The sequence below is a fragment of the Strongylocentrotus purpuratus genome, unplaced genomic scaffold (genome assembly GCF_000002235.5).
Source record: "Strongylocentrotus purpuratus isolate Spur 01 unplaced genomic scaffold, Spur_5.0 spur5_scaffold_17, whole genome shotgun sequence".
Classification (NCBI taxonomy): Eukaryota; Metazoa; Echinodermata; class Echinoidea; order Camarodonta; family Strongylocentrotidae; genus Strongylocentrotus; species Strongylocentrotus purpuratus.
The window spans coordinates 22460625-22478322 of NW_022145602.1; the positions used below are offsets into that span (position 1 = coordinate 22460625).

The 17698-nt window shown below is 34.4% G+C and overlaps 1 protein-coding gene across 1 annotated transcript; it reads left to right on the plus strand.

Moving 5' to 3' along the window:
* The first annotated feature begins 41 nt into the window (after nucleotides 1–41).
* On the plus strand, nucleotides 42–13057 carry LOC100888849 (coagulation factor XIII B chain). Its single transcript, XM_011683740.1, has 6 exons — nucleotides 42–63; nucleotides 8575–8757; nucleotides 9295–9486; nucleotides 10148–10333; nucleotides 11473–11623; nucleotides 12156–13057. Exons 2-6 carry the CDS (start codon nucleotides 8616–8618, stop codon nucleotides 12346–12348), a joined length of 864 nt encoding a protein of 287 aa, XP_011682042.1. The 5' UTR covers nucleotides 42–63; nucleotides 8575–8615; the 3' UTR covers nucleotides 12349–13057.
* The last annotated feature ends 4641 nt before the right edge of the window (nucleotides 13058–17698 follow it).

The window sequence follows — 17698 nt, forward strand, 5'->3', positions numbered from 1 at the left end:
AAAGCTGCACGTTTACTTCAGTGTCAGAGAGATACCAAGCTTTTATCGGATGCCACAAACCAGGTGAGGCGTTTGACTCTTTAGGTCGAAAGGTTTTAGGAAACATGACGTGAACCAAATAAATATACAAACGTTAATGTAGAGGTACACTCATTCTGTTTGACGTTAAAACCTGCTTATAAACAACAAAATGGGGTCCTAATACGAACCTCAGATCTGTTTTTTTTTAAATAAATTTTGCTACAAATAACGGGTTCGAGTCATTGTTATAAACTCCTGAAATATTGGCATTCGATTAGCTACGAAGACTTCACTGTCAGACACTTTTGGGTGACTGACTGACTTTGTTTCTTCTTTGGTAATGAGATACATGAAATGAGCTGTAAAGGGTAGGCCTACATGAGCATTTGTCTACATCAATAACCCACTTCTGGAAATGGTAAAAATTAAACTGATTCAATCTTTGTACAGCACAAATCTACGACCATTCGGTACAATGGTCTAAAAATCAGGCTATTACTCACTGATTTGCTAGAACTTTCTCGATTTGACAACTAATAGTCATTATTTTCCCACTAAAAGACACTTTCAAGCCCCCCCCCCTTTTTTTTTAGAGAAGTTCTAAATTAGTATTATCTTTCAAATGCCGTTGGAATTTAACATTTGTATTTGTTTGCCTTCAAATAGGTAAAAGTACTTTTAAACATAGCCTCGCACCGTCTATTTCTAGGTGTGTTAGTTAAAGTACAGTTCAGTTTGCTATTTGCATAATCTCACATTGAATATTACTAATGACTGACCATGGTTTGTGCCTCCAATCTAACTCCAATGTGACTGAGTTTTGGGCCCGCCCCCCCCCCCCCCCCCACTCAGTGTTATTTAGGGTACGCATATGCTCGTTCCCTCTTTTTGAAAGCACCCCCTATCTGAGGACTGCCAACATTTCCGAACCCCCCTTTCACGGGCTTTTTGCGGGCTTTTCCTGTCTTGGAGACCCCCCTAAATCAGGAAAATGCTCAATGTACCCCCCTAAATTCGGAATAACTCCTCAGAAGTCCAAAGAGATGAGAGAAAAAAGGGGAAAACACCCCCTTTTTAAAGAAATCTCCGGGTGAAAAGTCAAATACACCCCCTTTTTTTACAATTCTCGGGCCGGACTTTGTCGCACGAAAAGTACCCCTTTACCGGACATTTTGGCAACACGCATGTGGTCATTCCAACCCCTGAGGGGGGGGGGGGGGGTTCGGGTATTCGTCTCATCCTCGAATCTGATTTATATGAAGGTGAGGTAAAGGTCAAACTAGCAGGTTTGTTCTGTTTTATTTGGCGTCTGTTTTCGGATTTGTGTTCGGGTCTCATGACCCTTGTTATCAATTTGTCTAAGGACATTCAATGGTTTGGGACATAATTTCAAATAAAGCAAGATTATTTCCATTTTCACTAATATTGGTGGTAGTCATCTATGTGTTGATGTCATCGTAGAGAAGAGATAGGACTGGAACTTCTGCTTGACATTTACTTGCAATACTCTTCGTATCGATGGGCGTGAGGATCCCTGTTACGATTCAATGAATGGAAGGAGTTGTAAAACTCGAACGAATATTTTGCTTTAAGTTCCTTCAACTTTCGCGTCATTCGATCTTTGAAGCCGTCTACTTTTTGGAAAAAGGCGTGATAATGTATGAGACTTCCGCACATTTCACGCTCTTCCACTCCTAACAAACTTGTACTGTTTGCATTTAAAAAGGCCTTTTCTATTTCCCTTTTTTGGTCACTTTCAATTTATATGATGAGTCTGTGTTGCTGTATAGTTTGCTGTTGCTGAAATCTTAAATTGCGTTGAAGAATATAAAGCACGTTTTAGAGTATTAAAATACTGACCAGGGTTTATCTCATCAGGTATTCGTCTCGTACTCGGATCTGATTTATATGCAGGCGAGGTACGGGTCAAACTAGCGGATGGCAGTTGGGTTCTACTGTATGATTTGTATAATTGGTTTGACCTATAGTAATAACCAACATATCTTCAATTTTGGTGATATCAAATTTTGGTGGGACGTCTATGATTATGACAGCGCGGTTAGTATGACACAAATAACGAGCTGTAATTACAGATTGTTACGCAACAAAAGCTGCTCGTTTTATTCAGTGTCAGAGAGATACCAAGCATTTATCGGATGCCACAAAGCAGGTGAGGCGTTTAACTCTTCATGTTGATAGGACGTAGGAAACATGACTTGAACCAAATAACTATACAAACGTTAATTTAAAGATACACTCATTCTGTTTGACGTTATAACATGTTTATAAATCACAAAACGGGGTTCTATTGCAAACAAAAGGTCTGTTTTTTATTAATCTTGCTATTAATATTGGGTTTCAGTCATTGGTATAAACTCCTGAAATATTTGCATTCGATTTGCTGCGAACAAATTTGTTTAACCATCTGCCACCAACTATTATCAACAAATTACAATTTATAAAAGATAACCCTAGTGTCAATCCTTTCGGCAAGATTGTAAAGTACATCTCCACCCGTCCACCCTTTTCTTTTTTATTTTGGCCACGTTGGTGGCAGCCATTTATGTGTTGATGACATCGCAGAGAAGAGATAGGACTGGAACTTGTGCTTGAAATGTTTTTCCAACACTCTTTATATGAACGGGCGTGAGGAGACCTGTTACGATTTAATGACTTTTGAAGCCGTAAACTTAGGAAAAGGGCATGATAATTTACAAGGCTTCTGAACATTTGATACTAATCCATTCCCAACAAACTTTCACTGTTTACATTTTAAATGACCTTTTCTATTTCCTTTTTTGGTCACTTTTAATTTCTATAATAATTGAGTGTTGCTAGATCGTTTACTGTTGTTGAAATCTTATATTGCCGTGAAGATTATGGACCACGTTCTAGAGGATTAAAATAGTTTTCAAATTATAGTAAGGCTTTCTTGACAAAGTAACATGACTTTCATTCATCTAAGTTGTTATCTTTCCATCCTCAACTATGGGATTTATAACAACAACCTCAACAAAGACAAATATCTGTTTTAAATTGAATGACAGGATAAACAAGGCAATTTCATTAAAAGCTATGATTTAGACAAATCACTTTGTCCTAAAAAAAAAAAAGGAAATGTTCATACTCATAATCTTGTCAGTGTGTCACATGACGAAAAATCGATAACTCACGAAAGTTTGCTTTTACGAAGCAAAAAATCGGCGAAACTTCGGAGAGCGTTAAAAAAAAAAATCCATAGGTAATAATAATAATAATAACATTTATAGGGCGCTTTATACAGATGTTTCTAAGCGCACAGGTGGTACTGTCTAACTTTTAATTATTCAACATGTTTAATACCTTAAAATCAACAAAGTAAAATGAAATATTACTAATACAATACAATACAATACAATTGAGTTGAATGGAATTAACTACTTGTGTGCGCCTCCAGTAAACTATAACTGATTAAAAAGGTGGGTTTTGAGAAGGGTTTTGAATGATTCGATGGATGGGGCATTTTGAATATGGGGTGGGAGTTTGTTCCAGAGGGCGGGGGCAATCGATGAAAAGGCACGGTCACCATAACGGGTTTTTGTTCGTGGGCCGTGTATTAATTGCAAGGAGGAAGATGAACGGAGGGATCTGGCAGAAGAGGAGGATCGAAGGGAGACTAGGTCAAGAAGATATTTAGGGGCAAGGTTATGTGTTATTTTGTACGAAAGAAGTAGGATTTTGAAAGTAATGCGAGAATGGACCGGTAGCCAATGAAGTGAGCGAAGAACGGGTGATATAGGTAGGGTTTTCGATTTCGATTTCTTGCGATTGGCAGCAATTGCTATGCAACTATTTGCGAAACACCGGAATTTGAGACAAAGAGACGATTTTGGTTGCATTGTAAATGCAGCTCGAGTTTAGTAGATGACTCACTGTCAGACTGTGTTCAGCTCAAGTAATAAACAGTGAACAGGTAAGAAACTAATAAAGTATGACTTGACTGTCTGTGAATTTAGGAGGTTAATCTGTTACACTTATGATTTCTGATTGGTTGAGATTAACAAAAAAGCATTCATTTTTATGTAAATTCTAAAAACAAGATGAGACCTAGATCTACTCCATGCACACAAGACATGAATATTCACATCGAGATGCTAAGTCTTTATATGTGGATTAGATCTAGATCTTTTTAGGCAAAAGTTAGTTATATAGGGTCTAGGTTTTAAGTGTTAGCCTTACTTATGAGTCTTCTACACTCTTTATTTCTTAGAGTTATTTGCATGTCCTAAATAGTTACTTTTTTGGTCCAGAAGAGTTTTAAACCGTAGAAAAACCACGGACTTGGATCTAAAGTAAGACTCTCTAAGACTTTTGATTCATATCCCTCAACATATTTACAAAAATCAAGTTTAATTTTTAAGGTCAAGTCCCAAAATATATAGTGTTGAAACTTTCTAAACACTCAATCCAGTTAGCGATAAGCTATAAGCCCTCACATATGTATATACCCAGAAGAAAAAATTTCTTTGAACTTTAAATTCTATGATTACCTTTATTAATTTTCAAGACTCTAATTAACTGTTAATCTAGCTTCAATTATACTACAAACTTCAGTTCTAGAAAGAGAGTAACCTTAGAGCTAGGAATACGTTTCGTTTCTCAGAGACCTTTACCAGATTATATCAAACGTTATTTCTACCGCATGATCGTATCGTTAATTTATCACATGTCAAAATGTCACATCGAAATAGAGTAGATTAATATGTATGTTGCTTTATCGATGAGTTGAGGGCTTATGTTCCATATTTATTATGGTTCAATCTTTGAGGGTTATGGTCGATAAATAAATTCTATCTGGGCTTCTTCTTCGGGAAGTGCCAAGTGTATTCGACCCAAGGAAACTTTAGGCTACACATCTACTTAAAAGGCATGTGACATGGTTTTCATCTAGTATTAAATAAAATAAGTTGAAAACAGGATGTAAGATTTGCATAGAGGATGTATGATACACATAACCCTAACTCCTGCCTTTCCACTGGATTTCAATTGCACAGTAATTAGTTAAATATAAGTTTCTGCTCCTAACATTTAAAGCTTTTTAACATTTTCTAGCTCCGACCAGCTTCACTGCTTTATTTTCTCCCGCTTTGTTCACTTCTTCCCTTAGACTAACATCCACACCCCATGCACGCCTTGAACAGACGCCAGGACCACCCCCATGCACTCGATATGGAGAGCACGCCTTCTCTTCGAATCGCACCAAAACTCGGGAATAATCTACCTACTGACGTCCGTGATGCCAGTTCCCTTAACCCGTTTCACTGTACAGTGAATTAAATACTTTCTCGTCCGACTTTACCACTATGTGCAAAGTACTCTAATATTAAAGCTCGATTATATTAATGGTATTAATGTAGCTTTATTGTAAAGTAGGTTGTAGATCTTTATTATGATTTCATTATTTCTTAAGTATATTTGTTGTATCTTAGAACAAAACTAATTATGATAGTTATTTATATTATCATTATGATATGTAGTAGTATCAGTAGTAGTAGTAGTAGTAGTAGTAGTAGTAGTAGTAGTAGTAGGAGTAGTAGTAGTAGTACTAGTATGTACAGCGCAATAAAACTCAGTATGAACCGCGCCATATAAGTATCGCGTAGTAATGCTCTTGTAATAAAGTTTACTTCCATTGAACTCGAACAGTTCTGATCATTCTTTTACATTTGAAGAGAAATAGGATAATTAGTTAATTAGTTATGTTTACAATCCTACATTAGCTATTTTGTTAATGCTGTCCGCCAGGTTTTCGAATTCAGATTAAAAAAAAACATCTGTGAAATCAAAGGGTGAAATGCAGGGTACTGCTTTGACGAACAAATTATGTTTGTGTATATAACTAAATTTAACAAAAACGGCAATCATTATGCAACTAGAGGATCTGAAATGACATGGGTCTTCAAGACAATTTCGAGGAGCGTACATCAGTATCAAGATTGTATGATTCGATAGCTTTAACCATTACCGGAAATTGGATGCATGACATAAATTGTCTTTTACAATCCATGTAATTCTTATTAAAAAAGGGACAACTTTGGCTCAAGTGTTCAAGGTAAATTATAAGATACTCACTTGTGAGAAAAAAAAATGTATTCCAGTCACATATTTTAACAGACAAAGAGCTAAACATTTTTTTTCTTCTGTCCTTTTTCCATGCACAACCACTTTTGATGTAAAGTTCACTCAAAGTGTTTCGTTGTGATATAAAGTCTTAACAAGCCATCGATTACTCAACATAGCCACTATTGCCTATTGATGTGGTGCTAAGAACACACATTTTGGGGCTTAATACATGGATTTTTGATTTTTTTTTTTAGTTATCATTATCCACCGGTTATTTGAGTAAATGGAACGTATGGAATGTATAATTTGTAACGAAGTCGATACTAACCATGGCCCAAAAAATGATGGTGATTTCTGATCGTAATCAATGTTAAGTATACGCTTGTACAAAATACTATTGGACCATCTTCGACGTGTTGTCTGGTTTTCGCGTGTTTGTTCCCGGAGAGTCTCCGGACGTGCGGGTTCGGCTGCCTATGCCAGATATTTGTGTTTCTTTTGTCGGGGCTTGTTCGGTGCGCAATATTTTATGTTGTTCGTTGCTAGGTCGGACAGACCTTGAGTTTATTCGACCTGGCAATGGCAGATTGATTTACGCTGAATGGGCCTTGGCGGGGGAGACCCGGGGATCTGGCGCGGGCGGGTTGGTTCGCGCGTCTCTGGTCTCTTTGGGAGCGGACATGTGCAGAATTTGATGCACGTTGTTGATGGTCCATTATTAATTTATAATGGGAATCTCTTTCAACAAGCCTAGCTTTTCTGAGATTCCCTCCCCCCCCCCCCTTCAATTAAATCAAGCAATATAAAATATTTTGTCTAATTCTCAAACGTAAATGTACTCTGTAAACTTATTTGATTACGAACATACTTGTCAGTATTTCGTTACTTTTATAATTCAATTGTTCTATTATATACTGTATTACTGTATGGTATATATATGTCATTTAGTTTGTAGATATTTGAGTGGAAAATAAATAAAATAAAATCAATCAAAAATGTTGTAATAATTACATTTTTAGTAAAGTGTAAGAAAAAGTCAGATATAACGATGAAACATAATAAAGTTTTACATTTTAAACTCATAATTGTGTTAAAGTCTGATGATATCTCTGAACGTTTCTATAAAAGGCTATGATTGAATTGGTGAATGTATTTTGAAAATAGGTGACGTCATTTGTTCTAAGGGAATGTATTGATACCCAATACCAAAATACAACCACGCCTACCATGTTCTAAAGAACGTCTGTAAATCATCCCCAAGATTGACCCATATCTCGAGCCCATGTTTCCAGATTGCTTTGAAGCAAAGGAGCAAGTCGATAAGGGTGGAAAGTTGGCTCGACTTGTGGTATATGTTAACTAATATCGGTTTAAAATTAAACTCAGATACATTCTGTGTCAAATCACACCCTGAAAAAATTAGTGAAAATTAACGAATTAACAGGAAAGTTTTGTTTGAGAAATGAAGTAAAAACTTGCAACGTTTTCGATCAAGTAAAAACGAAAATTAAATGTAAAGACACAAATGATTCAAAATATTATATTGCAATTAACTAAGCTTACATTTCCATTTTATATCTACAAATTTATTTTTATTCTGCCTTTCTTGCCGAATTTCTGTCTTATCTTCTTCCTACTCTAGAATTGAAGCATATGGTTGTCTTTTTTTTTATTTTGTTGAAGACTTGGTTTGAACAAAACGTTGATATTGCTCAGCATATTGTGATTGTCAAGTGTTCAGGAATCGTAAACAGAATAACAAAAATAAAGGAGTTGATTACTTTGTTGACACGATCTTAAAATGCAATATCAATTGAGAGGTTTCGATATTGGAGTATTGATATTTTAATTTAAATTATATTTACCTTAGTTCTGATTTTTTCGAAATAAATTTCAATCTCTTGATGCGCTTTTCAAGTTTTAATTCCATGCTGATATGGATCTTCTAAAATATGAATGCCAAAACATTTTGTCAGGATATGAAAGTTCCATTATGCAATGTTTTTTATTTGTGTAATAGTGAATTTTCTTTTTGAGCAGTTCTGTCTGTTTAGCTACTCTTTACATGTCATGTTTCCCCGCTACACACTCATACTAACATGTTTGCACTCCCACAGCCTATTTCTTTTACAGCCATTCCAAGCTTTGAATGAATTATTGCTTGTCTTCTCACTCTTCGTTGTTTTGTTCATAATAATATTAATCATCTTCATAACCACGATATATCTTTTTAATAATAATGAACATAACCTTCTTGACTTCAATTTACTTCTTAGCAACGAAACCCTGATCTACATATTTAAAATGATGACAGGGTGGCCAGTTTTTAAGGACACGTGCTAGTTATACTTATGTCTATACACCCATATTACGCATACATTTATTTACATTAAATGTGATGGCGTAAATTGTCAAAATCACTTTATTCTGTTAATTTGTTTGTTCTTTCAGATTCAATAAAATGTGGTGCTCCCTATATTCCTCATCATGCCATGGTGGAAGATCTCCGTCTGAATTACAACCACGGTGACAGTGTGAATGTAACGTGTAATACCAGTGATGCTTTCTTCCCCCTTCAATGTCATGACAAAGGATTGTGGAGCGGGCCACTTGCGTCTTGTCCAGAACCAAAGAGTAAGGTTTCCTCTTAGTTCCTGTAAAAATATGATATAAGCTGATTCTGTAAAAATATGATATAAGCTGATTCTGCTTCCAAAGGAAGTATTTCAGAACTTAATCATTAATCATTTAGTTCCATTTTTAGAACATCAAAATCACAGCGTTTCATAACTTTTCATCAAATCCCTTTTATTGATGAATATAAATCAGATCTGCAATATTGTTCCATATGATCATAATATGATCCGCAAGTAATGTAGAATTTAATCATTATCTCTTTTTCTTTTTCACTACGTTTATGTTTTGCTATCATACACTCTAAAAGGCCCAAATTCCCTTTTAAATGTACAATCGACATTGTCAATATTTTGAGTAATACACAATCGCTCTAGAATAGTCTTAAAATCATTCGTGAGAGAGAGTCAAATCTCCTTTTCTATACCCTTTTTGTTTATTGTAATTACACATTGTTTTTTATAAAAAAACTAATACAATATTCATATTCTAAAAATTCCTCAAATATTCATCACCTCTTTTCATTTGTCCTCGCAGGTGCTCCATCAGTTGACTCTTGCACTGCCCCAGCAGTGCCAATTGATTCAACCATTCAGAATCTTCGTCTCTCATACAAAAACGGTGACAGGATGAACGTGACATGTAACGAGGGTCCTGAGTGGTTTCCCGTGACATGTGAGGATGGAACATGGACAGGCCAAAACATAGTGTGCCCTGTCCCTGCCATAGGTATGCCAAACATACATTGCAATGAACATAACGGAATAAAAGCTACCGGTCGTATATAGATTTTGTTCGGATAAAGATATAAATGTTTCGTGATATAGGGCTTCATTAATTTGAATTTTAATCGAAGGGTTGAGGAATCGACTTCCATCCCGCTACTGATGTCATTTAAACACATCCATGCACATTTGCCTTTCTCTGAACATGTATATATAAGTGCGTGACAATTAAAAGAAGAAGAAGACTCAATTATTATTTATTTTTTAACAACATTGATTAATAATAAATCGGTATTCAAATGCTTACACTAAATTTACACGAGAATGCAAGGTGATGTGACAATTTTATTTAACATTTCATATAAAGATTTAAAGCGCCCTTAAAAAAAGCTGACGCTGTCGTGTCTGTGGGGGGGGGGGGGGGGGTGGTGGGTGGGGTGTAGGATAGTTTGTTTAACCCATGATTAGAGTCGCTTCGTTTTCGATCGAAGTGTATTTTAATTCTTAGTAACCAAAGATGTGCGCTTTATTGGCAACTCATAGCGCTTGCAAGAGGCTTCCTTGCATATTTACTCTGCTGTAATGAATGTAAAGCCTTCGAAAAAGTTTTTGATATTGAATATTCTCCAAATTTCTTAATTTTGTTTTAAATACTTCATTTGCAGAATGCAATCAACCAATCATCTCTGCCGACGCATACATTGGAAATGTTAAGCCTCGCTACAAGAATGGTGACCAAGTGAACATCACATGTAACGTCGATTCTGTTTCTTTAATTTGGGAATGTCAGCGAGATGGCTTGTGGCGTGGGCCTCCCTTCGAATGTTCCCGTACTCATCCACCGCCTGAAGGTAATTATGCGCTTAACATATCCGATAAAACGGGATAATGTGGTACCACATTATGACACGATCTGGTATAATATCACATCATATACCAAATTATAAAGTAAACTATTTATCCTCTGGATGTATAGTACTACTACATTTAGGCGAGGCGTCAAAAATAAATATACCAGCCAGCGGCAGCTAACTGCACTTGTACGTCCTGGCTGCATTTTTTAAATTAGCTCAGCCGGCTACCGCTGGCGGTAGGACCCTCAATTAACTCATGATGTCATCATAATGGTCTCTGAACAAAAGCATGCGCCGGCTGCCGCCTTTCGAATGGAAACCGAGCCTCAGATCCCAGCCTGGCGCAAGCCGGCTGGGCTAATAAGTGAAAAATAATTGCCCCAGCCAGGCTTCGGCCGTAATTGCAGCCTCGATGCGCCAATACGTGAGGCGGCAGCCTGCTGGTATCGATATTTTTGACGCCTCGCCTTAGTAAGTGCGCCTTTTACATGTAACATCAAGCTCTGTGACCAAAATGTCTCTCCACCTGAACAAATGAATAGGTAGACTTCCCGCAAGCTCTTTACTACAATACATTTCTTATTTCAAAGATCAAATAAAGCATGATGAATTACAAGACCCAAAAGCATATTTACATGAGATGTAAAAGAAACGAAAAGTAAAAAACAAAAAAAGGATACTGCTTTACAAATTAAGATCATCTCTTTGCATATTATGAATATTTGTGGAACAATTTACCTAATTAAGCTTATATTAATACCGTCTATAGTTTACCACCCGGACTATTCTATACATACAATTTTTTTCATACCCACCTTGTTTTTTTATAATAATTGTTATCTTTAAACAAATATATATTTTGTGTACGGGGTCGCTAAAGTTATGTACGGATTTTGCTGCATGTTCTGTACAAAAATAAAGATATCTGAAAAAAAATACTGAAACAAATGTAAATGGAAATATGAGAACAAATACAAATGCAAATAATAAATGAAAATAAGAAAACAAAAATAAAATTACCAGTTTGAATATGAATACGAGTACAAATGCAAATGCTAAATATGAATACAAAAATATAAATCAATAAAAAAAATAAATGCGATCTTTGCTGATAACCAAATTACTTGTATTTTCAGGGCAACAACCATCATCCCCGGGGCGCTTTACAAGACCTAATACTGATCACGATGGAAGAGATTACTTTATCACCGGCCTTCTGGTTACAGCTGTCATCTTATTCATCCTTGTTCTGATGTGTATGGCTGTGTTTGTTATCTTCATGAGAAAGTAAGTAAATGTGTTCATTATTGTTTTCTATTTATGCAAAATGTCTTTTATTGTATCAAGGCCGTGAATAAAAAAAAATGTACCACGCGTTTCGTCACAACCAGGCAATGGGATGGTTTCATGATATCATTACTTTCATTATACATTATACATATTGAAGACAAACAAAAGTATTTAACCACTAATGAACTCCGCTGTAAGAAAAGTCTCCACTATATTTGTTCGGTCAGATAATTTGAGAAATATTGTCGAAATCTTAAAGCAGTTTCTTTTTGTAATAAAGATTGATTTTTAAAAAGTAGACAAAGGTGTTAAATTGGATAGATTTTTCAACAAATGCTTATAAACTTCGTAAAGTTTTTGCGCAGAGCCTAAGATTCCGTTAGAACAGAAAACAAAATTGTCATGCAATGCAACACTTGCATAAATAAATCGGATGTTCATATTTATAAATAAAACAATCGAACTAAAATCAGAATAAAACCTGATTCCAATACTATATTTTGTTGAATTTCATTTTATAATCAAACAGTCGTGGGTACGATTTAGTAACGTCATCGAAAGACGCTCTTCAAGATGAGAATGGATCTAGAGGACCTCTTCCTGACGTTCCTGAAGGATATGCTAACTACGTTGCTGGTGAACAGTCACTCTATGTCGAACCATATCTCAAACAAAATGGAGATCACATTCCAGCCTATGAAGTCTACGAAAAACCAGTTTGATTAATTTATCCTCGACAACGTAAATAGCTAATCACTATCAGTGTTAGATTCAGCTTGCTTTTCCCTTTTTTGTACCAATCATGTTAATATTTGTTTTTTGTTAAGTTTACAAAATGTTTAGGCCAACCCGGCCATACACCTTCGCCTAATAATATATTTATTACATTTTTAATTGTTTTAATTTTAATACTATTTAATCTTTAAATGTAAGTTCTTACAACCAGTTATTCCCTTCTGCTTTCTAAATTGTACGTATATTCAATATATAGAAAAGGTATACAATTTCTGTCCTCCCCGATGATGCATTAATTATTGTCCTCAATCCAACATTGATTTGTTTTCTGCATACTTAAATGAAATGTATGTTTATTAGCGTGTTTTGTTCTTCTTAATTTCTCAAGTAAGAATTTGAAAAGCACAATTTTCTCTTGTGTATCAAATGTTTAATATTGAGATCAATTTAAGACGAGGTTAAACCTTTAACGCTTTACACACAATAGGTAGCAGATGTGTACAGTATGATTATATATGTAATTGTTCATGATTTGAAAACTTTTCGTTCTTCAACGTACATGTCCAGGTTATTATCAAAGTGTACGATATTTAGCTCATTGATTACTCTAATACACATGGAATCCATTAATACCCAAAGAGTTATCTGCAATGAAAATAAACAAAACAAAACTTCAACTTAGGAATACTACTTTCATTATTTTCAATCCATTTTTTTTTCTCGAATTCATTTCGATTTCAATTTTCATTTCAGTCCATTCATGTAGCTTTACATATTTGTATTTCACTATTTTAAGTAAAGACTAAATTTTTTTACAGCCCTTGCAAATTTGATGCGTTCTTGTTTTTTCGTAAATCAAGAATAGTAGATGCCCTGGTTGAAATAACGCTTTGTTTATTTGTTTAGATAAAAAGTTTTAATATGTCATATTCTCAAGAAAAATAAATCCATACAAATAGATTGTTCACATGCTTTCTTGTTTTGTTTAAGCGTTATAAGCGTATTAATAATATAGTTGTTAAAGTCATGAATGTGTACCCCTATTATTAAAATTAATCAGTGTTGTCCCTGTATTTTTTTAAGTGGATTTATTTGTAAATAAATGATAATTATGATAATGGTGGCTTCGTATATAGCGCACATATCCGTCACGATGTGACGCTCCTGGCGCTGCCCCGATTATTGAGGAAAAAAAAGCTATTATAAGTAGGTGACATATGTTCAATATATTAAATATGACATATGTATATATATATCCGGAACCGATAGGAAATAATTTGTGTACAAAACTACCTTGGATTTTTTCTTCTGACTCGTTAAATATAAATGCATACATACACCATATAACAATGACGATGAAGGTGCTGATAAGGATAATGATAATGATGATGATAATAAAACTACTAATGTTAATGTTGATGGTAATTATAATAACAATAGTGATGACAATTATGATAATGATACTAATACTGGTAATGAAGATGGTAATTATGATAACAATATTGATAATAAAAATGATAAAAAACCGTAGCTCACAATGTCCTCATTTGTTTAACGGTGAATAAAATATAACGCAGTTTGTTTATAAAAGGTTCATTAATTATAAACAGGGGAAAACAGGAATTATAAAAATCATGAAAACAATGATGATATTAATTGTAACAATAAATGACTAAATCATAATAATACACACTTTTACTAATGTTAATGACCATTATAAAAACAATTATAATAATAGTAATACAAATACAAATAATAATAATACAAGTAATAATATTAATAGTACAAATGCTAATACGAATAAGAAAAATTGAAGAGGATTAAGAACATTTAATAAAAAAAGTGGTTTATCTATTAAACAATGTTTTGCTTTTTATTCGTTACACCTATATATTATAATCTATACTCAGACTTGCACTTCATATGCTACGGAAATGTTATAATGTAATATTGTGTTGTGAATCTACAGAGCATGGTATGAAAATAAATTACTTACATTAGCATAACATTTTTGTATATGAATTTTATTTCCTGTAACTGATTTCGTATGTAACCACCCTAAATACGTTGAGATAATAATTATCATGCGCACTCCAATAGTTTCATCCTTCTTTGCCTTCTGTGAGGTTGAGTTTAAGAATACCCTATACTCGATTTGAATGAAATATATACCTAAGATATCAGAGAAACATACAATCCCAGTGTGAGAGGAGACAGAGACATAGAATTGAACAGTGCGTATCACATGACATTTGTTGGATAAGGTTGGATAAGAACTTCATACTCTGCGACCTTGGAATTTTGTTCACGATAAACGATAACAAATATCCGATGTAAATATATATATTATGTAATACTCTTATTTCACAGAGGACTAAGCATCTACATTTCATTAAAAACCCGTGGTCGACTTTGATAGCCTTTTCGCCATGTTAAGGTTTATACAACGAATTCAAACGTTGGCTTCCTATCAAACTGCACCAAATTATTGTTGTATTCCTAGCAGTCGACCTTAGCTACAGCCTAAACTTGATACAAGAGGATTCTGAAAACATTTGTTGTAAAACATTGGTGCTCATTATTTCGTTGAAGCCTTGTTGTTAATTTGATAGGATTTAAGGGGATATAACTTATTTAAACAAATGCAAGATTACACACGTACATTGTTTTATTTGTTCTCTTTTTTTTCTTGACAGTCGACTAACATTGGTTAACTTAATATCTTCAAAACACTTTTGATAAGGAAGGGTTTTCACTGTATGGTAAAATATATATTTTATGTATAATGCATTTATTGTTTTAAACGTTCTTACCATAATAGCCTCGTTTTTAATATGTTGTTGCAAACGAATTTACCGTAATAACAAAACAATTGTATATACTTTTATCAAAATCAAAACATTTGGAAAATAGGGAATAAATGTATTTAAATATACGGCGTACTATTAATTGCCCAGCTTTCGATGAATGCAATTCATCAAGACTGCATTGCTTGTACATAATAATTATTTAAATTGGTTATCACGTATTATTCCGCTATAAGGGAGATAAATGAACAAAATGACAATAATAGATTTCAGGCAAAATAATTTATTTCTGTTCTTAGCCAGTCATTTTTATCAAAGTAAACTGTTATTATTTATAGAAGAAAAAAATCGTCACTTATCTTTTTTCTACAATGGTATTTTTAAGTTGTCGACATTGATAATAGCACATTTAATCAAGTCAAGTACCAAGTGAAGCGGGCATTAAACTCATGTACGGACCTGATCGGTATTCAGGCTGGGTCCAGGTCAAGCTTACAAGTGGCAGAAGAAATAATCTGAACCCATAAGTCACCGACTTCTCACAAATGGAATGTGTTTACGGCTCGCACGCGGACCTGATAAGTACACAGGCTGTGTAGAGGTTCGAAAGGCAAATGGCGCTTTAAAAAAATTGGACAACGCCAATATAAGACCAACATTAAATGTTACGTTGTTCTACTCAATAATATTGTTCACCTGCTAGCAAATATTCTCAATCGCTCTCCATATCCTTCTCTCTCTGACGAACAACATTCAAACTGTGGCTAACTGCACCAAATTATTGTTGTATTCCTAGCAGTCGATTTCAGATCGATAACTATGGGGTATTTTTTTTTTTTACTCGTACAACCGTAGCTTCAGCCTAAACTTGATACAAGAGGATTCTGAAAAAAATTGTTGTGAAACATTGGTGCTCATTATTTCGTTGAAGCCGTGCTAAAAAATTTGGTGGATTTGAGGGGATATATTTGAAACAAATGCAAGATTACACAAGTGCATTGCTTTATTTGTTCTCTTTCTTTTCTTTACAAACATTGGTTAACTTGATATCTTCAAAACACTTTTGATAAGGAAGGGTATTAATTTTACGGTAAAATATATATTTTATGTATAATGCATTTATTGTTTTAAACGTTCTTACCATAATAGCCTCGTTTTTAATATTTTGTTGCAAACGAATTTACCGTAGTAACAAAACAATTGTATATACTTTTATCAAAATCAAAACATTTGGAAATTAGAGAATAAATGTATGTAAAATATACGGCGTACTATTATTTGCCCAGCTTTCGATGAATGCAATTCATCAAGACTGTATTGCTTGTACATAATAATTATTTAAATTGGTTATCATGTATTATTCAATAAGGGAGATAAATGAACAAAATGACAATAATAGATTTCAGGCAAAATAATTTATTTCTGTTCTTAGCCAGTCATTTTTATCAAAGTAAACTGTTATCATTTATAGAAAGATACAATCGTTACTTCTCTTTTTTCTACAATGGCACTTTCATGCTGTCGACAATGATAATAGCACATTTAATCAAATAAAGTACCAAGTGAAGCGGGCATTAAGCTCACCTACGGACCTGATCGGTATTCAGGCTGGGTCCAGTTCAAGCTTACAAGTGGCAGAAAAAAAAATCTGATCCCATACGTCACTGACTTCATACTTTGTGATTAATATTACGCTAAATGTTTAACACTTCCGATTGTGAGATGATTGATCATGGCAATACTGCATCATCCGTAACCTGTTCTTAGGCGGTTGAGGTTTAGCTAAGAAGGCCAAGTTGGAACTGGATGCGAGGGACTCCTTTTGGCTGGGGAATAGTTTATGTGGAGTGTTTTGGAGGTGGTTAGACAACTAATCCATCCTTTTGTTTTGATGGCTGGAATCAAGAGGCTCTACATTGGACAGGAAGCCATACAAATAATATGACAGCAGGGCACTCACATACGCTTGCGTTGCAGCTGATAACATGCCTTCATATCTCATGTTTTCAGAAGCTAGAAACCTATTATATGAATCTTAAATTCTGAATATTATTCAATATTTATATGGCCTTGTCGGAAGAAGAGCTGCATGGTTGTTTCACTGCACCGAGTTCCCATATTTAGGCACTTACAATTTAAAAAATCTTGATTTGAAATAAGTATGGCTTTAGCCTTACCTCGTAATCTCGCAAATTTTGAACATGAATATTAAGAAGACAAATTAATTGATTCCATTAATTAACATAATTCTGATGTTAACATGAACATTTAAATCCGGCAATTGTAAAATGAAGTGTGTTTACGGCTCGTACGCGGACCTGATCAGTACACAGGCTGGGTAGAGGTCAAAAAGGCAAATGGCGCTTTAAAAAAAATGGACAACGCCAATAAAAGGCCAACATTAAATGTTACGTTGTTCTACTCAATAATATTGTTCACCTGCTAGTACACATTCTCATTCGCTCTCAAATGTATTTCTCTCTCTGACAAAACAACATATACCATTATGACATTTAGCGTGTGTGGTATT